The 25,759-nt window shown below is 41.4% G+C and overlaps 3 protein-coding genes across 3 annotated transcripts; 2 read left to right on the top strand and 1 right to left on the bottom strand.

The window, feature by feature from the left end:
• Positions 1–140: 140 nt before the first annotated feature.
• LOC125013411 (SH3 domain-binding glutamic acid-rich protein-like) lies at positions 141–18,889 on the bottom strand. The gene is made up of 15 exons (XM_047594061.1): positions 18,569–18,889; positions 17,970–18,135; positions 17,233–17,300; positions 9,309–9,494; positions 9,002–9,082; positions 8,196–8,261; positions 6,397–6,609; positions 5,841–5,873; positions 4,781–4,804; positions 4,512–4,547; positions 4,389–4,415; positions 3,397–3,423; positions 2,232–2,261; positions 1,629–1,683; positions 141–798 (listed from the first exon to the last, which is right to left on the bottom strand). The coding sequence occupies exons 1-14, from the start codon at positions 18,656–18,658 to the stop codon at positions 1,666–1,668; spliced, it is 1,065 nt and encodes a 354-aa protein (XP_047450017.1). The 5' UTR covers positions 18,659–18,889; the 3' UTR covers positions 141–798; positions 1,629–1,665.
• On the top strand, positions 11,766–16,475 carry LOC125013409 (lebercilin-like protein). Its single transcript, XM_047594060.1, has 9 exons — positions 11,766–11,857; positions 11,961–12,196; positions 12,303–12,577; positions 13,517–13,759; positions 13,873–14,010; positions 15,338–15,407; positions 15,488–15,603; positions 15,686–15,797; positions 15,973–16,475. Exons 2-9 carry the CDS (start codon positions 11,977–11,979, stop codon positions 16,293–16,295), a joined length of 1,497 nt encoding a protein of 498 aa, XP_047450016.1. The 5' UTR covers positions 11,766–11,857; positions 11,961–11,976; the 3' UTR covers positions 16,296–16,475.
• Positions 18,890–19,649: 760 nt separating the features above from the next.
• Positions 19,650–23,127, top strand: si:ch73-281n10.2 (Non-histone chromosomal protein HMG-14A-like). Its single transcript, XM_047595008.1, has 6 exons — positions 19,650–19,819; positions 20,870–20,899; positions 21,985–22,014; positions 22,134–22,172; positions 22,262–22,384; positions 22,482–23,127. The coding sequence occupies exons 1-6, from the start codon at positions 19,805–19,807 to the stop codon at positions 22,533–22,535; spliced, it is 291 nt and encodes a 96-aa protein (XP_047450964.1). The 5' UTR covers positions 19,650–19,804; the 3' UTR covers positions 22,536–23,127.
• The last annotated feature ends 2,632 nt before the right edge of the window (positions 23,128–25,759 follow it).

Below are 25,759 nucleotides of genomic sequence, written 5' to 3'. Positions count from 1 at the left end.
GTGCATGTTACCCAGAGTCTGTGGGGACAAGGCATTCACTTTCCTGTAGGCCTCTGTGCTGCTCACTGTGCACAATGCTCCATTGATCTAAAAATACACCAACAAAAGAGTTTAAAATAAAAAAGAATAGAAGCACCGGGTGTTTTATGACCAGTCTACTTTATTAAATTTTCCATTGCATCCAAGTCTTAGCCACATGTTTCACTCTTCGTTCAACAAAGTGCATTGATTAGACAGCAGTACTGGCAGACGTAGTTTTAGTGGTGGTGGAGTAGTTTGCAATTGTGCTATATGTGCGTATGTTGTTTCTCATGAGGCCATTAGAGGTCTGAGTGTTATACATTTTTACATTCACTTGATAGAAAGAGTCAGTAAGACACTGCATCGGAGCAGAAGGACAGAAACGGTTCTTATCCTTGTGATGTGAAACACAGAAGCCATGTGTGAATGTGTGCCAGGGTTCCATTTTTTGAAAAGGTCACTGCCTCTTTGTGTTAGAAAAATAGAATTTCTAAAAGTTACAAACAAACCAGCACCACTATGCTACTCTGCACATTTTTCATTACAGTACGTCTCTACACACAAAAATATAAAAATTAAGTCAACATTGCAGTCACAAGGAAAGGGTCAGGGGCAAATGTGGGTTAGGGCTATTCAGTTTGGATGATGCCTTCGAGCATGCGACCAAACGGTTTCCAGTAGGGTCCAGTCAGCCTCGGTGGAGGGGCTGTGTGACAGAGCGGAGGGGATAAAGCGTCAGGAGTCAGGGAGAGGCGGAACAGGGGGAGCTCCTTCAGGCTGGAAGACAAGACAAACAGATGAAGGAAGAAAAAAAAAAAAACGAGGCCACACATTTCCTACTTATTGGGAGCAGCTAAGGCTGCCACCACCACCACTATGCCTGTGCCACCCAGCGTGCCCCCCTCCTCCGGAGGCACATCTGAAGCTCACTTAGCAGCTTCCTCTAACAAGGCGTGACAGGGGCTCGCAGGGGTTGGGGCACAGCTAAAGGGAGGAGGGGGACGAGCTCTGCCATTCCTTCAGAGCCTTCTCCTGCAGCCGGCTGTAGATGCCTGACACGGAAAGAGGAACTATAATACGGGCTTTGAAGATTAGTAATATTATCAACACAATCATCATCACTGGCGCTGCCTCGGAGGACTGAAAAAAATGAGGGAAATTTATGATGTTTTTCGTTTGTGGCTCCAAATGATCCCCAGGCAGCCTATGATGGAGCTTCAACTCCATTCAAAAGGGAAAGCATGGAGAGTCTCACTGTTAGTTATGTGGGATTTACTGTAATAAATACACTCCACTGCTTCACAGGTTCAATATGTAATGTAAAACTGACAGGTTGAGTAATTGTCTTACTGCACTTTCACATATGATTTGATACCAGGGTCCGAAAGGAGTACGCATAAACCAGTTCTGGACTCAGGTTTCTCTCTTTTAATTAATCTGGTTACATAAATGCAGAACCATAGACTACAGGGCAGCAACTTAAAAGCGAGATGAAGAAGTCCGTTTAATTCTTCTTTCAATCCACGTAATGCCAGACTGCCCTCCTGTGGTTACACAATAGCACTGAATCACAGCAGCCGAATAAAAGAAATGTATAAGCGTTTTACCTGGACAGTAGTAACGTCAACAGTCATCTGGCTTCAACTACTCAGCCTCTTCTTCCTGTTAAAACAAATAATCATGTGTTGACAACACGGGCTTAGGAAGAGGTGAAAGAGATAGAAGGTCAGCAAGAATGTATTATAATGTGTTTTAAGGGAGCATATGTGTGTATTCAGGAATGTTTCACGTTTCTAATGATGGTTAAATTAAAAACGGAATTTGTAGAAAAATGGAACAATCCCAGCGTGGCTATGTATCCTTTTGGGACCCTTCATCTCAGTGACCTGGATTAGATCCACTGGAGGGGGATTTAAAAGAGAAATGTTACAGCTGGACCTGCTTGGTTTATTTGATGAATAACAGCAATAATTGTTCCGTCTTACAGAGCTGCTATCAAAAGTGCTACACTAAAATGCTAAAAAATCTCCATCCGGACTAATTCCACCGCAGTCAGTCAATACTGGGAATGTGCTATCAAAAATACGGTTGTGCGTTTGTGTCCGACACAGATCATCCCTCTTAACAAGACTGGAACGAGATATTTGTTTTGCAGGCATGTCAGGCACAGGCGGCAGCGTTCCAGACGTGACAAACTGCTGTAATACTACCTGTGTCTCTTCCAAGTCTTCTTCTTCTTCCTTTGACACAATAAAAGAGAAGAAAAAAAGAGAGAGAAAGACAGGGGTGTCGTGTGAAGTCATGGTCCAAGAAGGTGAGAGGACTTCACATGTTAGTGGCTGCACTGAGGGGTGGGTTAAAAATGGAGAGGGAGTAATCCGAGAGGAGTGCGGCTGGTAGCTGTGACAGCGGGGTCGGGAGGAAACTAACGGGTGCGTGAGATGAGCTAAGTGACACAGGAGTGGTGCTTAAGACGGCGCACCATGTGCGAGAGGAGGATTTCAAATCTTAAGCTACATGTTAATTGTTATCAGTCAAACTGCAGTGGCTGGGAACCATTCCCTGTTAGTTGAGTTCTTGGAGTAAACAACAGGCTCATTGACTGACAAAGGGAGATGACATCATTTTCTATAATAAGACGCCACAATCTCTTGATTCCATTCAGTCCCTCTGCTTCAGGAGGTGATTACTGGAAACAAATGAGACGGCAAGTCACAATCCGGAGGGATCTAATTTGAAATACATATTGTTTAGGGCTTTGTTTTCCTTCTTCTTGTGTTCTGTGTTACACAATAAAACCATGCGCTCCAGCTTCCCCGTCCTCTTTCAAACTTGTCACTTCTGTTCCACGTCCACTTTGTCCAGAGCGTTCTTGGCAAAAAGAAAAAACAGCGACTCCTCACAAAAAGAGAAAGTTGTGTCACCCTGTCGTGGCGGCGCGCCCCCTCCCTACGTGCAACATAACCAAACTGAAAACATGTCCGAGTTGTGCTCACACGGTCGCAGGCTGAGTGGAAGGACGCAACAAAACCTTTCCACATGTTCTTTAGACATCAGAACAAACAAGTAAAAAAAATGTCCTGGCAGACTCAGCAAAAGTGCCTCTGTGGATATTCTTTTCACCACGTTCACCACAACACCAATTAAAAACTATGTCGTCTGTGAAATAATGCTCATAAAAATATAATCTGTGCCACATTCCCACATTTTACACTGGACTGCATGACATACAACTTTCCTTGAAGGAGACAGTAGAAATGTTTGCATCAACTTGCACATACAGTCTTTGTTTTTTAATCAGATCATGCGTATAAATCCCAGCCGCAGCGTGATTCACTCCATGCAAATCCATGGACAAAGACTGTACGAATATACCTCTTGTGCGTCAGCCTCTTCTTCTTCCTAAGCAGGATGAAATTATGGGGTTTGTGAATATCAAAAAGAAGAAAGGAGCTACATAATGGTCGGTATATGGCCTTGTCTTACAACACTAAATCCACCTTTAACGTTCAACTGTCATATTTAATCATGCTGCACACTACCAGGCATCTCCATGGAAAAGAGTCCATGCATCACACAGAAATGGAAAGAGGGAAAAAGGGAGTCTGAGACGCCTAAAAAATACAAGACGACACAAACAAACCTCACTGCTTTGTTTGTCCTGGTCCTGCAAGAAAGGTGGGACAACGACAAAACAGGCGGAAAGGAAAAGAAGATAGGAAAGACGGAAAAGCAAAGCAGGGCCGCATAAGCGATAGAGGTTCAGGCAGAGGCTGGAATGTCTCAGAGAGGCAAAGCACTTTTCAGACAGCAATTACAACTTGGGATGTTTTTTTCGCCTAGACCAGATGATGAACTCCAGTGGAGGCAAAGTCTGATTTGGGATTTTGTTAAGTCTGAACTCTCTCAGTACGTTAACCCTGAGTTGAGCTGTGTGAAAAGTGGATTGAATTGATCATGGACAGACTTGTAAGTATGTAACTTGCAACCCTGAGCTCAGGGATTTGTGTGCAGACTGAGAAACAGTGTGAGAGAAAGGACATGAGTTTGTTTGAAGGGTGTGGAGCATTAGTGAGGAAAGAGGCTAATAAGTAAACTCCATTATTTTTATAGGTATTTTTAAATTGGCAATTTCCTCACAACAATACCTGGATATCACAATTTTATTGTCAAAGAAGATGCTTGGAAAGCACACACAGATTACCCTTTACTCTTGCTATCACAAATTCCGCGATATTAATCTAATGATGTGACTGGTCCATGTTGGCCTAACAGTCCAATAAATACTCGATATGTGACTTGAAAAAGGGCAAGACCACGTCACAATGGTAGGGACAGGTGAAAAAAAAATCATCACATGAATCTACCTCAAGCTGTCGTAGCTCTTCTTCCTCCTAAAAGAAATAATAAATGGCAGGTCAGCGGTCTGTGTGGGGAGCAAAAGAGCATCACAGGCATGCGGCACACAGAAGATTTGAAATGGAAACTACAGGGATAGTTGAGGTTGTCAGGAAGCAGCTAGAGGGCTGGAAAGAAACGAGGAACGGGATGTTAGCAGTGGGAGATGAGAGGAACGTCGAGTAATGAGAGAAGAGAGAGAAAGAGAAGTTTTGAAGTGAGCAAATTACACCGATCAAGACCTCCTCCCACCCCAACCACGACCACAGCAGCCTACCCAGACCCCTGCAACATCAAACCCACAGTGCTGCTGACTATACAGAGGAGCCAAAGAAAGAGGCGATCGCCGGAGCACAGTTACCTCTGACTGCAAATCCTCTTCCACCTGGAGGAAGCAAATCGAGAGCACATGGACAAAAGGGCAAAGAAGGGGTCAAATGGCGAACAGTGTGTGTGCACGACGAACGTGACTGGCACGAACACCAGCAGACAGACGTCTGAAACTGATGCATCTAAGTTCTAAATGAGTCGGGTGATGGATGGGCTGGAACATGAGCGGGGGAAGCATGTCAGTTCCGAAAAGCTAAATGAAATGAGGGGAGTTAGAGTAGCGTGTCAGTGAATTAATGCGTGCATCCTAACTCTGTTAAAACTGATATATGACAGTGAGAACTCAATAAACCCTTCATTACCAGGGAATATAAATGAATAACACAGTCTGTATTTTCTGTCACAAGAGTCTGGGACACAGGGACTGACCTAAGGATTGCTTTTTTAACTGAACGTAAACGGTTCAGTATACACATTAAAAGGGAAAAACTGTGAGTTATATTTATTCTGTACAGCCGCAGATACTTTTCCAGATCTTCAGTTTGTTTTTGCTCCTGTTCAGCCTTTGGCATCACATTTAAAGAGAAACACTAATCTATAGGAATTAAAAACCCTGAACGGCTCCACGAGCCTCAGCTTTCTTTTATAATTCGCTAACTGATTTTTACCATTGAAAACAACAATGAGCCCAACTTTAACCCTGCTTAATCTTAGGCAGCTTCCAGGTAAAAATAATAACCATCTGACTGAAAAGTCTGTGTTAGTGATGAGTAATTTATGCAGCATTTTAGGAGATGGAGAGGCGCTGGTGAGGGCAGGTCAGGGGCTCACTCTGAACCATGGAACGACAGCTACGGAAGGAAAGGGTTAATGAACGTCCAGCAGATGCATTCTGCATGTTATGTCATAAATAATGTTTTCTCTATTAGCTGGACCTGATGAAAATGAAACACAAATTATGTTTGATAAGTAAAGGCATTTCTTATAAGCACAAATGTTGAAACCGCTGTTATCAACTGCCATTTGCTGCTGCGGCTTGTTGCTTTAATTAATAAAGCTTGGAGTGCTATGAAAAGTTTTCAGAAACTCACCTGCTCCTCTTCCTCCTCTTCTGCCTGGGCCTGCTAACAGAGGAGATAAGACAGCGTTAGAGCAGGCAGAGGTGGCAGGCGACACACTCTACATACTCAGACAAAGCAGCATCCACGGATTTATTCAGGGGGTTTTGTTTGCCCCCAGTTAATAGTGAAGGAATGTGCGGAGTAAGGAGGGCTGCATCGGTACGACGAGTGACAACGATGTCATCGACCAGAAAAACAACAACAGAAATCCATTACCAGTGTCAGAAATGCAATAACAAAGAGATTAATTATTCACTGGTACTGAAGAAAGGTGGAATGTAGCAGATTGGGGGTTAGTAAATGACTGAATCCGGGGAGAGGTTTGAGATGCAGCACAAGGATGACAGGAACTTGACAGGGAGGCAAACCTTAAAGTATTAAAGGAAAGACATTAGAGGGAAATTGAATGAAAAACATAGCATTCCAGGAATGATGAGACGGTGTAGGAGTGAACATTCAAAGCATTTGTGGGATGGAGGAAGAGGCAAAGCGGTAGGAGGTTGGATTCTAGTTAAGTGGCAATTACTGTGTCTTCTGTAACCTCGTCTGTTCCTTCCACTGCCTCCTCCTCCTCCTCCTCCTCCTCTGCGGGGGCTTCGTCTCCTGCTGTTTCTCCTTCCGTGGCTTCGTCATCCGCAGCCTCTCCTTCGTCCACCCCCTTCTCCACCTCCTCATCAGCTGCCTGTACCTGCTCCTCCTCTCCGTGTGCCTTCCCGTTGCGCTCCTCCACTGGAACCTCCTTATTGTGACGTGAAAACAACAATGTGTGATCAAGAGAAAACGGAATGAAATATTTGTTCAGGAATGGCACTAGGTCGGTCGGCCCCCAGGTTTAGAAACTTACAGTGTAGGTGTTAGTTTAAGGGAGTAGAATAAAGGGGAGGAAGGAGATTTAAAAGGGGAAAAAGCAATGAAATTAGTTTAGCAACAAAGGCTGGAAACAATGGGAAACACAGTATCATATATTTACCTTGACCCCAAAGAATTAAACATTGTGTCTAGTAGTGTTAAAAGCCAGACCAATACAAATTAAACTACCTTGATATAGAGGTAGGAGTTCAGCAGTTTATCTGTTTCCAGTCTTTGTGCTAAGACCTGTGACTGTAGCTTTACTTTGGTGGTTTTGTTGCTATGGGGTGGAGATCTCTGGTCTGGTCTAGGTGGGTAATATATGTCTATGTAACAGTCACGTGAATGCCAGGTCCAAAAGTTTTCCATCAGAACAGTGAATTGTCACAAGATGATCTATGTTATTTGCTTCACGTTTCAGTGGTCATAATGTTGCGCCTGGTCAGTGCATGTGTCATTGCATTCTGTGTAATTCTGTACATCTAAACCCTTACTCGTGCAATGTTTTGTGCCGTATTGCCTTTGAAAAGAGCATACAAAAGGCTACCTGACTGCAAATAATCTGGTGATAATATTCTAAATAGATTACAGTTTTATGTGGTTGAAGTGCGTTTTGGCTGTCGGCCCCTGTTATTACTGTAGGCAACACAGTGGCTGTACTTTCAATCAGTCTGGTCAACCAGGTTTACTCAATGAGAAGAAAAAGCAGAGAGGCATCTGAGCTCCTCCTGGAAGCAAAATGCGGCATAGATTAACTCAGTTTAGATTTTCTTCCTGCAGTTCTGCATTACAACCTGTGGGATTAAATAAAGAATCACAGCTTCCTAGACATCTTCTGTCCTTGTAAAAACTAAAAACTATTAGCCATTAAGTACTCTTTTGCTTCTTCATGTTGGAAAGCAGTTAGAGACATAAATAAAAATGCTTCCAAATATGATTATACCAGTGGCATAAAATGTTACTTAGCTAGACTTTTTGGTCGTGTCCTCAGGTGACAACAATGTAATTTGACCGTAAATATTGTAAATGCAGGACTAAAACTGGACGCACAAGGTGTCTAAGTTTCACTGTGGTAACTGCAGATCCAGTGGGATTTTTTTCTCTTTTTGGGAGGAAAATTGTTACGAAGAAAAGCACTATAAACATGAACATTCACTACTTAAACTAAACACACTGCACTTTGTAAAGCACTAATTGTGGAAAGGATCCACAACAGCCTGAACACAATAATGCAGCGTCACAATGTTACAACAAGAATTCAGACTACTGTGTTATTGCTAAGTGAAACGCCTCACTCATGCAACACAAACATTAGTCGATGTGATGACTGGGGAGACGAGGGGAAACAAAATGTCTCTCGACAGTTAGGGACAGAAGGGATGTCATTAAGTCGTACTGGATGAAAAGAGAGTGAAGTGAGACGAAGGGAAAAGAAACTAAACATGAGGAGAAAACAGGGCAAAAAGACGGTATTACTATTGAGTCATCAAGGTTTCCCTCCACATGCGTCCCATTCTCCAGGATGGGCGCCTTGTCAGCTTCCTGTGTGAAGGAGAGGATCAGGTTCAGCATTGTCGGGGATTAAAATGTACTGTTGGAATTACCTGCCTATCATACACCATGCCCTTTTACATATGATGTTATGCAAGCACTTCAAGCTGGTGTCTTGAAACGACAGACATGTGAAAGGGAGTAAAAATAGAAAGATGTAGCAGAGGTTTTCAGTAATTATTTGGTGATGAAGTTTAAATGAAGCCTGGAATAATCTTGTTGGTTTATGCAAAATCCAAAGTCCAGACAGGTGTTAATTAAAAGTGTTTAAGTTTAGTTGGAGTTTGTGGTATGGACAAAATTGAGACGGCCCATTTAATTAATCTTACGTTCATTTTCTTTTTAAATACGTTCTAAATTTGAACGCAGACATGGATAGATGTATCTGTTAATACTATCTGTAAGTTATGGAAATTGGTATTTCCGGGCTCTGTTGGTTTTTACCGCGGGTTACGCTGTACCTGTACATTTCAAAAACATTATCATTACATATCATATAATACATATGGAACATTGCACAGCTAAGACTTTTGCCAAACAGGTGCTATATCTGTTCAGCTGAGGAAGAAAATTTACAGCGTAAAGCTTTACAAAAAGGAGACTGCAGAGAGACAGTGAACCCAGTACTTGTTCAACTGAGTTTAATTATCCAGAGAGGCTATTTCAAGAATTTGTTTGAAAAATTCAAAATATGTGGTTTTCCAAAGTAGAAGACACGCAATAGTTCTAACCTTTGACCCAGGAGGAGGGGGCAGCCCCAGGAAGGAGTACACCAAGTTGTCCTCCTTGGCATCGAAGAATGTGTCATAGTCCTGCATAAAGAAGGAGAAACATTCCTTGACAATGAACAACAGCGGTGGCGTTTGCTGTCAAAATGTCTAAATAAAGAAAGATCGTCAGATTGATTCAACTCTGCACGGTCTCACATTTAACTGTGTGTTCTGAGCTTCGCTGCTTTAGGACCCACATTCTGGAGCGAACCACAGGTTAATAAACACCAGCATAATGTGTCCTCATTATGAATGCATGAATACTCACTCCACAGTAGTTCTCTTCATTGAAGATCTGTGGGGGGAGAGGGATGCCGTTGGCGGGCTTCTTCTCCGCGGGGACGTTCTGCCTCATCCACATGCGGTTCTCCTCATTGCAGGCAATGTCCAGCTGAGTGTAGTCCACTTTAAGAGCCTCCAAGAAGCCAACCACATCCTGCTGCTTCTTCTTGATCTGGGGGGGGGTGGGGTGGGGTGGGGGCAGACAAATTAACAGCATACGCTTTAAGAAATTCTCCACCGACTGTGAAGGGAGTTAAATTTGAGTTCAAAGAGGAAGAAATCTGCACTCTGATGCTACGATTAGTAAATTTGTATCATTTAAATCACAACATGGGTTCACATTAGGTTGATGTCACTCCTCTCATTCCCTGTTCTGTTTCTCCTGTACTAGCAAATAAACAACTACGGGTATTTTCCCAATTAAAATAACGATTCAAGCCACTGATCAAGAAGAAATTCCAAATATTTGCGTGATACAGGTTCTCTAACCTCAGGAGATGTCACTTTGGGCTGTGGGAAATGTTGACCCTTTATTTTCCATTTTCATTCACTTCACTTTCAATTTCTGACAAATCATAGTCCAAGCAATTGATCTATCAGTTGCACAGAAAATAACTGAATTTGATCTGAAGAAGCAAAATAACGTTGTAGGAATGTAATCACTGCTGAATTTTCTTCAGGCAGCCATGGAGTGTCATCTGCTAATTTGGGCTGCAGACAAACTTTGGGCAGGCCAGCATGCAAACAGGTCTACTCAGAGGATAAAGCCCGAGTCTTTCTGCTGTGAGACAACACCGCAAACTGGGCCAGCACAGTTCAAACTGCTTATTTAGCTTTGCCAAAAGTAGATCTAGGGGATGAATCCACCCTCCCCTCTGCACTTATCACACCACCAACTCCAGTTACTTCAAGCTGTATCTGATCACTAATAAATGTAAAAATAAAATGAAAAATAAGTCTTCTCTAACATAAGCTGCGTGTTAGAATCCGTCACTGGGGCCAGTGACTTGAAAATCTTTGGGAGCCCCTGTTCTAGAAAGCTCTGCATGTGAATCGCACCGACACGCCAGACAATGAAACAAAGAAGTGAAGCAGCTCAAGCACCAATCTAACCGTGAATCCAGCCACACATTTACCAGCGGGGTTTAGAGGAATGAAAGGCAAGACACATTGATTTCGAGTTTCAACGCTCTTGAGTCAGTGCGGGTGACAGTCTGATGAAGATGCAGGAAAGTTCAGCCTAAACACAAACCAGTCCGTCTGACTGAAAGCTTACCGCCGTGGATCCCGACGAGGAGGCGAGGAATACTTTGATAACCATTTTGTTGCGGTATATTTTGTAGAGAAGCCTATGCAACAAGTAGGCTCTTAAAGGAGCAGGCAGTCTCCTCTATTATTAGAGCGCACCCGGGACGGAGTCATAGCCCGGAGATCACACACACACACACATCCACACACATACCCACACATGCACACAGAGCTGGGGGTTATTTTTGTCTCCAGGCCCCATTAGTGAGGGATTGGAGGGTTGGCCCCATGGGGACGCAGCGCCACACAAACTGATTGGCAACTTCAGCTGTCCGTCGGCGCAGAGGACACAGAAGTCGGTGTCCAACTCCTCGCCGAGTGCTTATATGGACAGAAATAGCACTGACCAGCACTATAGGCTATAAACCTGTCCGATTCTCAAACGCAAAAATCTCTCGAGATACTTGCTACAAACTAGACCGTGCCCCTCCGCTGAGCAGCATCCAGACTGGGCACCTGATCCACTCTTTGAGATTCAAGATGATTTTTTATTGAGGATAATGAGTGTCCGCACGAGTCTAAATCTGTCACAGAGACCATGTTGACCTGATCTACGCAGCAGTGTCTGGGAGGGTTATATCTCTAACATCCAACTAAATTATGACGCGCCATTGCTCTTTTGCCTCCATATAAATGTGTTTAGAAAGAAAAGGGGGCGTTGACAATTCTGTGAAAGGGTTCTTTTCTTTTTTCTTTCTTTCTTTTTTTTTTTTTTTTTGCAATTCACTTTGTATTTGTTTTCAGTAGAAAACAAACAAACTAACAAAAAGTATAGCCAAAGCGGAACACACACTAAAACAAAACAAACAAAAAATAGAGACTGCTCCATCAGTCCGTAACAGCCTTTCATAGGAAGACATCTTGAACATTTCACCAAACCACTCTGTGAAATATTTCTGATCACAATTAGAATTTCTCGGAATGCGTCATTTAAAAATAAATAAATAAATAAATAAAATGAAATATTCAAACGTATTTCATAACTAATATGAAAACGGTCATATTATGCACCATTAACTTTATATTATATATAATGCTGTCAGTTGACCATAAAAATGTCTTTCCCCATGCTTTGACTCTTCATCCATTGTACCGCTGGGCGCCATGGCAACCGTGAAAATATCTTTACAAAAACGTCCCTGGCAACCGAGGGTAAAATAATTAGGCGTTATTTACTATAGTCTAAGACAGACTGTGGATGGTCTGTTAATAGAGCAAGCAATTTAGGTTTGTCAATCAATCTCAGTGTGTTGTTTTATGTAGAAATCTGATCTTTCATTTCTGCCTGATGTGTGTTCACATTAAGCCTAACTTGTCCTTCTCGCCTCAGAGTGGATAAAGGAGGGATGGGTGTGGAGGAGCAGAGCCTGATGCAGCCGGACATGGTAGGTCCCAAGAAGGAGGGCGATAGTGATGCTGTGGGCTGCAGCAGTGACACCTCGGTTTGGTCCACTCCCCCAAGACTGTGGTCTGAAAGTCCACAACACTTATGGGACTGTGAAGACAAAGCTGACTCAGTCACAGGCAGGACTCCATCAGTCAAGAAGCTTCGTGGAGGAGACAAAGGCGACTTATTTAATACTACTCAAGACACGTGTTGTGGTCATATTTAGGTAAACATTTTAGGAGTCATTCACAGGAGTAAACTAACATAGTTTTCTATTCTTTTCAGGTGTGAAAGCTCAAGGGCCCCACAAGCAGAAGACTAAACACACTGTAAACTGTCACATCATGAAGCTGCCCCCAATCAAGCAGGCCCTGCAGGGGTCAAAGCCAAGGGCCTCTTCTGCAGGGCGGAACAGGAACAAGGAGCTGAAGAGCCAGGTGCGTGATTTGCAGCAGCAGCTGAACGAGGCCAGGACTGAGAACAAACTGCTGAAGAGGCTCCAGTATCGCCACACGATGGCACTGCAGCACTTCCAAGACTCGGAGGGCAGCATCTCACAGGTTGGTTAGTTGGTTGGTCAGGTCGGCCTCTGTTACGCACATTCAGTTCAAATGTATCAGTGCTACTGCTTTTGATAGCTACCTATTCTCAGATCAAATCAGCTTTATTTGCAATGTAGCCTCTATACAGTATTACTGTTAAAACTATTTGTGCCCCTCAGTATTTCATACATTTATGCATAAGAAATATTATACTCGTGTATATAATTATTCAAGAAAATTACTAATTTGTACATATTTGTGATTTGCAAAAGTAAGTGAACGCTTGTTTTTAGTATCTGTGATCCCTTGCACGGAAATGACAGTGACTAAATGTTTTCAGTGGCCACGGCAGCTCGGAGGGATTTTAGTCCAAATTTAATTTTTGAGATGTTGGTGGATTTCCTCACATGAGCTGCTTGCTTCAGGTCCCTCCACAGCATTTTTCTTTGACATAGCAATTCCAAAACAGTTACTTTGTTTCTCTTTAACCATTGCTTTGCACCACGTTATGTGCGTCAGGTTGCTGTCCTGCTGCTTGACCCAGTTTCTGTTAATATTCTTTTTTTTTTAATTCACTGGTATGAATCAGAATTTATTCACGTACAGGACAAGGTTCTGATGCTGGAATGCAGTGTTTCTTTGTCTCCAGTCATGACAGGAACTCTACATAAAACCCATCCAAGCGAATATGCTGGGAGGCAATGCAAGGCGTCAAGGGAAGAGTTTTGTTTTAGGTGCTTGCTCAAGGCACCGCAGCAAATATCATAAAGGGGATTGAAACAGTGACATCATGGTCCCAAAAGCTGCCTCTGTAACCACTAGCAACCAGTCTTCATTTTCTCCAGGCAGAAATTGACTTTTCATTAACTGTCTATTGTCTTAAAAAACGCCTGCATATTCTTCCAGAACAAGTAACATTAACTTTCCGTTTCTTCCTCATACTATATTGGTTCCCAGATTTTAACCAAGCACAACAATGAGACCCGCGTTCTTCAGAGATTGCTCCGTGAGACTTGCAGCTGTCGTGACATCCTAGCAAGGCAGCTACGGGCCACAGAAAACAAGCTGCTAAACACCAAGGCCACACTCCAGCGCCTGCAGATGCTCAGCCAGGACCGCAGCCTGCTGGAAAGAGAGGAGCTCACCCTGAGGCTGGCCGAGGCCACTGCCCAGCTGGAGGAGAAGGACAGAAGGATACTGGTATGAAGGGAAAAGGGGTGGGGTGGTTTATGAGACGCTCCAGAGCTCATTCTAAGATGATAAAACTTTCACATTTAGTCTTTTATTTCTTTTCATCTTTCACTGTGTGCTAGGACATGGAGAAGAATTTTGAGTTGTGCCAAGCCTCCTTCAATCGCCAAGTAGTCACTGAACAAAGAAAGAGCAACGAGGCGAAGAAGATATCCTTCTATCTACAAGAGGAAATAAATCAGCTAACCAAGGAAATCCAGGTGAGCTAATAGACATGGTAGCAACGTTTCCCACAGTATCATTTATTTCCCAAGTCAGGCAGAACATTTGTTGAAGATGATGTCAAGATCAGTTTATAGCACAAAAGGAGGACGATTAGTGAGGCTTTGTTGGAAAATAACAAAGTACATTTTACTATTAAGTGCCGTGTGACGCTAGTAGAATGAACTAACTCCACCATAAGACTGGCAGCATTATTGGACGCTCTCAGACAGACTCGTTCAGCTTTGCTGCCTTAAAGAACGGTTCAGGAAATCCTTCCTGCTGTTGGCAATTACACTGTGCAAAAATACGCCCCAGTGTGATTAACAGCTCTGCACTACTGACTATTTGACAGCTTTTAAGATGGAGATTTAAGACAAGTCGGGTCAGCATATTGAGTTAAAACCAGTGGTTTTTTACCCTTTTCTTTTTTAATTCTGATGTCTAATAAAAAGCAGGATGTAGTCAGGGTCCCATTTCAGATGTTTGTGAGTTGTTAACAGCCTTTTCGCTCTTATCTCTTCTTCTCTCCTACACTGTGAGCTATAGAAGGTTTCTGCTTGTACTTATGTTCATGCAATATGTATTTAATCTGTAGTTTACATGTGCTGTTTATAGACTTCATACATATTTTCTGTGATGCTTACCACAGCCCCCGCAACTTTTTTTTTTACTATATATACTGCATATTTTCCTATTTATTGTAGTCAGATTCCACTTACATAGACACTGTTGCCCTTCCACAACAACAGTACAATCTATTGGAGATACTCTGTGTATTTTCATATTTAATGTACATGTTGCATATTGTGTACAATAACAACATTACTGTTAATTTCTTAGCACATGTCTATAGCAGATTAATTCAGTTTTTATTTTCTCTGTGTCTTATCCTAATGCTTTCTGACATGGGGGAATCAATAATAGTATATCCCATCTTAGAACTACATTTTGCTGCCAATTCTTGCACTTGTAATGTAAGTGTGTGTGTATTTTGTACATATTCTTCCTGTGAATGTGATGTAGGAGTAGTTTCTGTGCTCCATTGCATCAACAGTTTGCCTAAACCCTTAAGTGGCCCCTGCCATCTACCCTGCTCTATGCATGTGCCACATTTTTATTGCACATTTTATGCTCCTGGCTCAGAGAAAACAAGTATTGTTTGCATGTGACAATAAAAAAACCTGGAACCTTGAAATATGTAGTTTATACCATATATATGTTAAATTTTAATGTTATTGTTTCCTGGTTACGTATTTCACAAATAACGCAGTACATCAGGCTTATTAAGAGAAGTGAAAATCTACTTTGTTTTTCTTAATACAGGACAGAGAGAGGGACCTGGAGAAACATAACATTTACTCTCACAGATTCCTAAAAAGATCAAACAAAAAAGGTGCATGTAGAAAACAGGATTCTTTGACAAGGTGTGTGAAAATCTAGTCTACTGTCTGAGACCACTTTCTGCTTTTTTAGCTAGGGAACACAAGCAGGTTCAGACAGAGGGAATAGTTCTTCCCCCCACTGTCACTGCAAGTGTTCTGGAGATGCAGGAGAAGCAGGAGGAACAGCAGGAGAGTCCTGTGAATATGGTACATAATTCAGTTTGTCAATTTAGAATTTGTGTGATCATCTAATGACTTTCATTCTTTCATAATATATACATCGTTTCAGTGTTGTTACAGTCCAGTGCACGAGTCTACGGTTATAGAAAACCCAGAGAGAAAGGATTTTACAAATGTCACGCTTGAAGAGAATTGTCAAGAGGATGTTGAGATATGTGCAGGCAAGATTTTAATTATTTTTTTAATATATATATATATACATATACACACACACACACACACATACTAACATAGTGCTAATAGCAATCCTGCTATAAATTTATCTGGAATAGATGCAGTTTTTTCTAACGTCACTAAATATTTTTCAAATAAAAATTCCTAAATATTTGTTTTCAGAGAGCAGTGACTGTGCTAAAGAAGAATCATCAGAGGCTGCACAGGTGTTAGAAGAAAAACAGGAGACACAACATGAAACTGAGATACCCTCCATTTTGGAAAAGTGTCTGAATGTGGTAGAACACCACAAGCTCTCAAAAATCCGACGCAACTACACCTTCAAACAAGCTACTGAGAACCTGCACAACGGAAGACCCGCCTACAGCAGCGGGGACATGAGCCCACATCAAAGCACCAGGAGCGTGATGAAGACAGAGGTCCTCAGCAGTGAGACACATGACCCTCAGCTAATAGGTGGAAAATCCAGGAAGAGAAAAGACTGACATCAGACTAAATGAAAAACAGAGGATCTTTAGTTTAATTGAGGTCACTGAAGGGGTTAGTTGTTCCTTCCTGCGTCCTCTTTTCTCACATTTTCTTTTATTAAAAATGAATTTCAACATGTAAATCCCACTGTTTTGAAATAATATACAAAACAAACATCGGTTAATTTAGGACACAACTTAACAGAAATAAGACAATTCATCACAAAGTGACAGTAATAAATTAATGAAAAAAATGCACTGCATTTTTACGTTGTTACATTCGGATAAGCTTAGAGAAAATCAAGGAACAAAACTGTAACTTCCATCATCAAGACAAATCCGAGCAAAAAGTTAGAAAGAAATGTGTTTAACTCTTGTAATCACTAGCTGGGGTCTCTAGCTGAAGGCATTTAGTCCCAGTGTGACTACTTTGTTGCAAACCACCAGCCAGCATGTGATTCCCACTCCACCTGAAAGAAGACATTCATGAACTTTGTGTTTTAGTTGGTAAAACAAAGAGCAGTTTATGAAATAAATAATATATGTGAATCAAAAGTTATAAATTAATTGATATGCACGCTTGTTTAGAAATGATTTTATATTTTATAAAATACATAAAAGGAGAGATTACCCGCCACTCCTGTAGGGAAAGCCACAAGCCGCTCCACAGGAGCAATCCATTTACTGGGTACCACAGTCACCGGATCAGAGTAATACTTCCATATCAATGAGATCATCAGAGCAGCCTGACAAGTTACAGAAACAAACATGTAAGCTATGAGTAATAGTTACTTGTTGTGACACTCCTAATATATATTATTTTTCTAACCATAATCAGAATAAAACATTTAAATAACATTAACTGGGTTATTTGCTTCCAATAGATGGCTTGTGTTTACATTTCCTGGTCTCATAGCAACACGAGAAACTGCAATGAAACTGTGGTTTGACTCACCTGCAGTATGTAAAATACAATGTTCACGACCCATTTCATTTTGGCTTGTTGAGCAGTTCTTGATTTCACTGCAAAATAAGGACATGGAACCGTAAGTTTCAAAACACTGTTTTTCTTTTTGTGGATATACAGCCTCAGGATTTTTACTGACCAGGAGGCCAGTGCGTTTAATGAGATTTAGCTTTACTTCATTATTTGAAACACTAGAACCATCTAAGATTTGGGCACAACACCATCTTATGTATTACAAATGATGTAATCACAAACTAAACAAATTAATGCTTTAGTATGTTTTGGGTAATTTATTACAAACAAAATCAGTTAAGCCTAGGCTCAGCTATGTGGGAGATGTGTATCGAGTATAATTCATATAGAAAACAAACAGGAGATTTAAAGTAAACTTAGTGTACAGTTTTGATAACAATATGAACACTGACACAATCAGCCTTTACACCACCGTGGACTGTACCAAACCAAATCCACTCAGACACTTTGAATTCTTTCACAGGCTAATCCCGAGACTGTGAATGAAGAATTGCAGCTGTTCCCAGCAAACGTACCAAGAATTCCTCCAAAACCACCAACCACTTCCTGCTGCTGGTGCTTTTAATGTATGAATCTCATGTGGTACATACCATATGTTCCTACGCTGCATTGTAATTAGCTTCTCAAGTATTTTCAGGCTTCATTTTGAAGTTGTCCATCTTCTACATGTCAGTCACTACATTTGCTCTTACCGTGTGTTTTCAGCTTGTCTGTTGTCTTGTTGATCTTGCGCTCCAGCCTGGCGTATCGTGCAAACTCATCCATCATGCTAATGGAGGACTGCTCCTTCTTCATCTCCTGGATTTCTGTCCTCATCTCACTCTCCTGCTCAGCGTCCTTCTGTACCATCTTAGTAAGCTGGAAAGGAAAACACAGACCACTACTAAGCAAAGTGAACTGCAGTGAGATAAACTGAAGCTAAATCGCAGTTCCTGCTAATAGACAGTAATGAGTAAATTGCCTACGAATGGCTAAGACTAAACTCTAAATACAGTTAGCTGTAAAAAATACTAACAGCTCCCTCAACGTACAACTGAAACGATAATAAAACATGTGTCTCGCGTATGCGTTATTAACTTTTGATTTAAAACAAAAAAAAACACCCTTTGGCTGATGTTTCAGGCTAACTAGTCAGTCAGAGTAAGCCATTTAGTATAAGCGAGTAAGGCTAAGCTAGTAAACAACGAACTGCTGCCAGTGAGCGGGGGCTAAAGCTAAAACAATAACATTCACACTGCGCAGCTTGGCGATTTTACATTCTAATCATGTGCAAGGAAGCACCCTGACTTACGAAAGAAGATATGCTCGGAAGTAGTGTTTTCATGAGATTGCAGAGAAAGACCGAGCACAGCACCAGAAACCACGCGTAGCCGGCCGCCATGTTGTTTTACCGTCTTCCTCCTAGAGATGCGTCGAAGGCGAACGAGCCGGCTCTTTGAAGAGAACGACTGGAGTCGGTTCCCGTCGTTGGGAAATTAGAAGCCGATTAACTTTTCCGACTTTTTTCTGTTACAGCCGAACACGATTGCTCAAGATGTATATTTGAGAGGGGTTACGCACGAATAGGAAACAGGACGCAGGGAGACAGAGAAAACGTCGCAGTCAGAAACTACACGCCTCAGCCCCCCCCCCCCCCCCCCCCCCCCCCGATCACAAGCAGCTACAGAAGAGGAGAATATGTTTTGTAGCAGTTTTATGTGTATACACCATACACATAATTTGGCAATAACTTAACTTTTAATCATAATTATAATTAATTTAAGCATCAAACACGTGAGTGTTTGCCAGTTGGGAGCCGAAAGAGCCGACTCTTTTGTGAGAAGAGCCAAAAGAACCGGTTCTCTTAAAAGAGCCGGAATGCCCAAGTTCCTCCTTCTGATCCAGTCAGTCAGCTCCTTGTTGCAGATGTGGAGCTGCTGGATATAAAGTTACGTGATAATTGACCTCAAGACAGGTTGTGGTCGCTGAAGTTACACGATGGCCATCTTAAAAAAAACACATCGGGGATTGTAACATGAATAAATATAGGCCATCTATATAGATGGTATTTGTATGTACTTCGATGGTGTTAAATGACTCTGTTTTGTACCCGTGTTTGTGTACATACATTCTTACACAACCCCGTGGCTGTTTCGCATTCCTCAGTTCTGCACGCACACAACTATGTGTACAACGGAGCGTGATTAAATAGTGTGAGTCGTGCGCGGCGCATGACTGACTGATTGGCACACTCTCCTGCCCACACAGGTAAGATGTTATGGTTCAAAAATATGCTTTCGTCGACCTCGAAGCCAATCACTGGAACTAAGGGGCGGGGGCACACTCTTCCTGGTAGGTTGGTAGGATAAGGGATCCAATGTACCGATAGGGGGATCCAATCCGGTTTGAGCTAGTTCTGGTACTGGAGGGAGGTTTATGTTAAGTTACAGGCACTGTTGTTGAGGTGTAGGTGCAGGAGGGCAGACCCGCATTTCATTTAATTTCCTAACCCATACAAGGCTCTTTAATCCCTGCAACCAAAGCAACGATGGGGAGAAAGAAAGTAAGTTAAAACGTATGCGTTACGTGGAATATGGTGCATGTCGCATATTTCAACATTTTAGGATCGTAAGACTTAAAGGGACACGTTGTTCTATGTGTGTTTTCGCGCTGTGCGGGAGCTGTTAATGTAAAGATTAGAAATGCGGCGGCGTGTCCATGTGCGCGCATGGAGTCCACCTTTGCTGCGCTCAGGTTTGCTGTTGGTACAGGGAAGTGGCGCCTTTTTACTTGCATGCTTTCATCGAACAAGTCTGTGGATTGCACGGTCTTGTCTGCTGCGACTGCTGCGTCAGTTGAGTTGATAAAATCTCCGTGATTAATAAATCTCCACTTTGTGCGAAGATCAAACAAAGGGGTGTAGCCATACCGTCGATGCACAGGTTGCCTTTTCAACACATATTCTCACGTTATTGCCTCTGGGCCTTTGACCTCTTCCTGGATTGTTACACCTAAGTACGTGGTTAGGTGTTTGCACTCGTGATATGTCGACCTATTTCATTGTTTTGGTAGCGCGCACTGTTTGGATTCAGTCCTCCGCGCGCACTGGAAAGCTGGTGCGCGTCACTCTCGAGGTGTACGATCTTTTCTTTAAGACCGTCATGGCAGCCGCTATATCCCCGAAAAGACAGCGACACATCTGGTCAGTGTTAACTCAGGCTCGTGTAATAATGGCGGATTTCCTTAAGTTTAGCCACGTTGGGAACCACAAACGGATTTCCCCGATGTGATGTTTGGAGCGCATGTGGAGATGGAGTGACCCCGCTCCCCTCTTCTTCCAGCACCATTCTTGCATTAGGGAGCGTACCGTGAATGATGCACTGCTACGGTTCGTTTGGAAATGTTTTACGCCTCGGAAGAACATTTTCAATCAGTTTAGAAGCGCATCCGATGAGACCCCTCCCCACCTACAGATTGCATAATTTCTTTGTGACTTAAGGGAAGGGAGAGGTGCCCATCCCCCCTTTGGGTTACACACCCACTTTAGCTCACTCATGAATGGTTGTTGCTCCTAGTTTATTAAACTCTTTCTCCTTCTTTCTGTCATCCACAGTCTACCACTGAGGCAGATGCCAGCGCAGAGGTTAGTATTCATGTTTTGGCATCCAGACTGGCCTAAACTTAGGCAGTCTCCCCAAATGTACATTTTGTTCTACTTTTTGTCACATCAAAGCAAAGTCGAGATTGATACAAGTTTGCTTTAAACATAGTTTAATGCTGCCCAGTTTTAATCCTTCAAGTGAGAAACTTAATTTCTATGGATAATTGTGTCAATTATTGTAGTTTTAATGCACAGGCAGCCACCCAGTCTGCTGGGGTTTATGTGCAGCACAGCCTTTAGGGGACACATGTTAATACTATTTTATTTCCTCTTTTAATTTGAAGGTCCTGGCCCTCAGTTTAAAGATTCAAAAACAAAACTTCTCAACATTGTAAAAATAAATTTCAGGGAAACAGTAGGGGTGCTGCACAAAACTCCATGATGCAATGTTCATCTTTGACCTCAAGAGGCCACTGTAAAATACATACAGTCCAATTATGCAGTGTAAGCTTCCCCCTAGACTTTCAGCTGAGTGTGCAGTATTTAGACTTTATAGAATGATTCTACTCCGAAGTGATTCATGCTCCGATCTACAGAAGTTTCAATCAGTCAGTCAAACTTTATTCAGGACACAATGAAAGTCCATAAAAAAGTGACATGCTATAGATGAATAAGTAAATAGTTTCATTGAGCTAGGTTGAAAATTACACTGTAGAGCTCTTGTGTTAGAGTTGATTTGTTTCCACCTCTGATTTTATTTTGATTATTTTTGTCTGTCCTTATGTGAAATATATTTGCTCTGACATGTAAAACTCTCATTCCCGAGTTTTTGATTAAATGAGATTGTAATTCAGAGGGTAATGACTTTTTAAAGGGGAGTTTTTTCATGTTTGTTATTATCCCATATAGGCTTTTTGTTACATCATTGTCCAACAACTATTTGACATACAAAAATGTGTCCTCCAACCAGATACTTGTGTACAACCTGGCATGCATAGTTGTCTCAACTTGTGTAGAGACGCATGATTACTCCCTTTGTTGCCCATAGCACTGAATTAATTATTTTTGACTGAACTGAACTGAATTAATTTGACTGAACTAATACCTTATTTTGTGTTCATTTTTAGCCAAGGAGAAAGTCTCAAAGGTTGTCAGATGTAAGTTCTACACAGTCCTGCAAACATAATCCTGATATTATCAGTGGATCTTTGCACAAACTGCTGCAATTTGTGTTGGTGTAGTTTGGTTTATGATTGTATGGATGTGTGTTTTACAGAGAGAGACGCAGCCAAAACCACAGCCAGAAAAGACAAAGGTAAAAAGAAAAATCTTGCTGGTCATCACCAGTCATGTGTCCATTGAAAATACTGTTTTCTCATGCTTGACTTGTTGCTGACATGAAAGGCACCTCCCAAGAACAAAAAAGTGAAAGAGCCAGCAAAGGCCAAGGCAGAAGAGAAGAAAGAAGAACCCAAGGCAGAGAAAGAAGATGTTCCAGCAGAAAATGGGGAGGCCAAAGCTGACGAGGTATTTTGACTTTGCCTTTTTGTGAATGTCATGTAAAATTTGCTGTTTGCACTGTGACAAAAAAGAACAAAACGACAAATGTGTTTTCTCGCTTCAGGCAACAGCAGAAGAAGAGGACGGAAAGGCTGAAGATGACAAAGCAGCAGAGTGATATCGCTCAACTTACTTGCCAAAGCTCCCTTTTCCTCCTTTGTTGTAAAATGCAGAGAATATTTTTATCTACTATTTTCTTAAAACAGCAATGTTTTTAGGGATGTGAGCGCATTTTTTTTATTACTACAGTTTCCATTCAGTTTGAGTTTTGTGAAGGGAAAGCTTTTGTCACTGTGGTCTTCTTGTGTCTTTAGGTTGTAGTTTTCTTGCTTTACATGCAATCATGCTTTTATGAGGAAAAGAAAAGTTTACTTGAGACATTCCTGAAGCATCTCGAGGGATTTTTGTCCTGTACAATTTTAAATACATCGTAATACTATGTGTTTGTTACATAATAGGATGATTTGAGAGTTGTGTTCTATGCTTAGTTAGGCCTCGTTCACAACCTGTTTGGATTGATTTTTATTTTTATTTTATGGTACATTTCAGGACAATTAAATTGATCCATGTTCACAGCTATGCTCAGACCAAAATGCATTACAATAGTTAGCCTGTATGGTGTTGGGATTTCTCTTCCAATGTACAGTGTCCTTAAAAAAACTTTGTTGTGGCGGGTATAAAATGCCAATTAAAGTGGGAATTTCTTTTAAGTGTTTGTTTCTCATTGGTTATGGATTATATATAAGGATATATTTCAGATGTTATGACTTGATGATGATAGGCAGAACATCTGTATATTAAAAATGGCCATTCCATTTAACAAACCCCATTTGTTTATCTGGTGGATATTATTGCATAAAATTTGTATTGTATGGTGGAGGGAATCTGTACAAAAGGCCATTTGCTTTGTGTTCCTGTATATTTGGGCACAAGAATCCTACCTCGTGCTAGATTTACTAGTCATTTGACTAAAACTATTTTTTAACAAAACAAGGATATGAAATGCAAATAATTTATATTTCTAAAAAGTCTTAGGATATGAAGCAGGGCCATCCAGTTAAAAACCTTTTAGGCTTTGCTTCGTAATCCAGGTTTCAGGCTGTCTGTATATTGTTAGGGTGTACCAGCGCATGCTGTAGTGGCATTGTATTAATGGGCAGTTGAAAACCAGAAAAAAATACCTTGCGTTGTGTTTCCAGTAGTGTCAAAGTGAAAATAGTTTTCTGCAAAGTAATTCTAATTCATTAAAATTATATAATGTAAAAGAACTGCGTAAGTATTGAATCCTGCAAATTCGGCTTAAATCGCATCACCTAGTAACCTGGGTCTTTACCCAAGTCATAGTTCTCTCAGACTGAGTCGGATTGTCCTCCGGGAATTCCCTATATTTTGCTGCATTCATTATACCCTCTATATTTATGAACCGCGATGCCTGGCGTTGAGAAGCAAAACCACAACATTGCCATGCTTCAAGGTGGAGATTATGTGTTTGATGCGATGTGCAGTGTTTGGTGCCCGCCAAACATTCTGATGGTCAAGAGGCAAAAGTTTGATCACAGGTGTCTTGGTGACCTTGCTTTATAGGCAGATGGGTACACGTGCTTTGTCCCTTCCAATTCTTAATGATGGATGTAACTGAACCCCAATTTTTTGTAGCCATTTTGTTGTTGTTTTATGTACAAAGACATTAGGCCAAAACTACACTTGACACAATATATTATGCAGTAATTTCCAAAACCAAACGCTTCCATTCGCTTGTCCAATATGACGTTTCAACTTGAGTTATAGATAAGTGGCAGGCGCTCCATCCACCTGTTTCAAACCTGTTTGATCACTGCCAGTTTATCTTGTTGACGAGAGCCTGATCTTATATGATCTTAAGCAAATCACCCACAACAACATTGGAATTTACAGCAGGTGATGTGGCGGCCCAAAAATTGGCCAACCGTTTCACCTACACGTTGGTCATATTTACTACTATGGTTTTCGACGGACTCAGTCAAGAACAGTCTAAAGCAGGATTTGATGTCATCAATCTGGGTCACGGCATATTTTAGGTCCTGGGGTCATCAGTTAAAAGTCTACCATGATTGTCAGGTGGGGATAAAAAACAGTCTAAATTCCCTTTCTTTGACTTGAATGTGACAGCAGCCTCAGCATGGCCATCTTCTTCATCACTGGATTCCTCCCTGTCTTCTGACACTTGGCCCTCTAATCCATCCTCACTGTCAGTTCCCAGCATCCCTCCTCCTCACCAGTAAAGTGATCAAATGTAGGCTACTGTATAATCAAGAGCCTCACTTACTGTATATCAATCTGCAGTGGTCCTGCCACACAATTAAATGTGCAGAAAGTCTCAACAAAGCATTACGAGAAATTTCAGTCTTCATGAAACTATGTTGCAACTGTCTGTGAGAACTGCCAACAGGTGTTGTTCACGTGGGAGAGAGACTCAACTGGTCAAAGGTTCCCGTAGTTGGTGCCAGGGAATCCAAGGTGTGTGCATGTGTCCATCTGACAAATGAGCACGTACCTGAGCTCACTATTTTACACTAGTCTCCCCCATTCATTTCTAATGGCCGGTCATTTCTGACGGAGAACACCAAGAGCGTACAAAAGTTGAATAACACTAAATTGTATGCAAATGAATACAATTTCTTTTTTGTGTTAGGTCAGTCTGATCAACATGAAGGTTAAAAGTCAGATTATAATGATCATGGGTCCATTTAGAAAAGCAAAAAAGGGAAACATCCAAGGGGGAGAATACTTTATAGGCAGTGTTTTTAGTGAATTTATTTCACATAAATTCATGCATTTGGTTTCTGCTTAGTGTGACATCGGCTACTAACTCACTAGTCTGAGAGTAATCACTAGACTTTTCATTGCATAGGCAAAAATGGACTTTCATAATGTACCACATGCTTCAGGTGACATTATTGATTATTTTTTTTTGCACAGCAAATATTATTTTTACACTGATAAAGCCTACTGGATGGCCATATGTCTTCTATTTGTTAGTTTGGTGTGACACTAAAACTTTATTTTTATTTATTTTTTTTATTAAAAAAAAATGTCAAGTGAGAACGGAATAAAAACTGATCTAGACTCTGATCCAGAATTGAGGGCATAATGCAATATTGTGAGGACATTTTGCTTTTGTGACTGAAATTCCCAAACAAGAAGTAGAAGCAAACAAACACGAGGTCCCCCAATTAAAACTGTGTAGTTCAATCTAATGGCGATCACAATATTTATAACATTTTTGCATATACATACACAATTCGTCATATATATATATACACACACACACGCATTAATACAGCTACTTAGGAACTGACTTGT

This window comes from Mugil cephalus, chromosome 9 (genome assembly GCF_022458985.1).
Source record: "Mugil cephalus isolate CIBA_MC_2020 chromosome 9, CIBA_Mcephalus_1.1, whole genome shotgun sequence".
NCBI lineage: Eukaryota > Metazoa > Chordata > Actinopteri > Mugiliformes > Mugilidae > Mugil > Mugil cephalus.
The sequence above is the reverse complement of the archived record's forward strand: the minus strand, read 5'-3'. Positions and strand labels throughout refer to the sequence as shown.

Coding starts and splice junctions, on each gene's coding strand:
- LOC125013409 (XM_047594060.1), top strand. CDS start 11,977: ATGGGTGTGGAGGAGCAGAGCCTGATGCAGCCGGACATGGTAGGTCCC. Junction 12,197..12,302: donor GCTTCGTGGAGGAGACAAAG/GCGACTTATTTA, acceptor TATTCTTTTCAG/GTGTGAAAGCTCAAGGGCCC. Junction 15,408..15,487: donor AAAAAGATCAAACAAAAAAG/GTGCATGTAGAA, acceptor CTGCTTTTTTAG/CTAGGGAACACAAGCAGGTT.
- LOC125013411 (XM_047594061.1), bottom strand. CDS start 18,658: ATGGCGGCCGGCTACGCGTGGTTTCTGGTGCTGTGCTCGGTCTTTCTC. Junction 18,136..18,568: donor TTCCGAGCATATCTTCTTTC/GTAAGTCAGGGT, acceptor TTTCCTTTCCAG/CTTACTAAGATGGTACAGAA. Junction 4,548..4,780: donor AAGAGGATTTGCAGTCAGAG/GTAACTGTGCTC, acceptor GTTTCTTTCCAG/CCCTCTAGCTGCTTCCTGAC.
- si:ch73-281n10.2 (XM_047595008.1), top strand. Junction 22,173..22,261: donor CACAGCCAGAAAAGACAAAG/GTAAAAAGAAAA, acceptor CTGACATGAAAG/GCACCTCCCAAGAACAAAAA. Junction 22,385..22,481: donor GGGAGGCCAAAGCTGACGAG/GTATTTTGACTT, acceptor TTCTCGCTTCAG/GCAACAGCAGAAGAAGAGGA.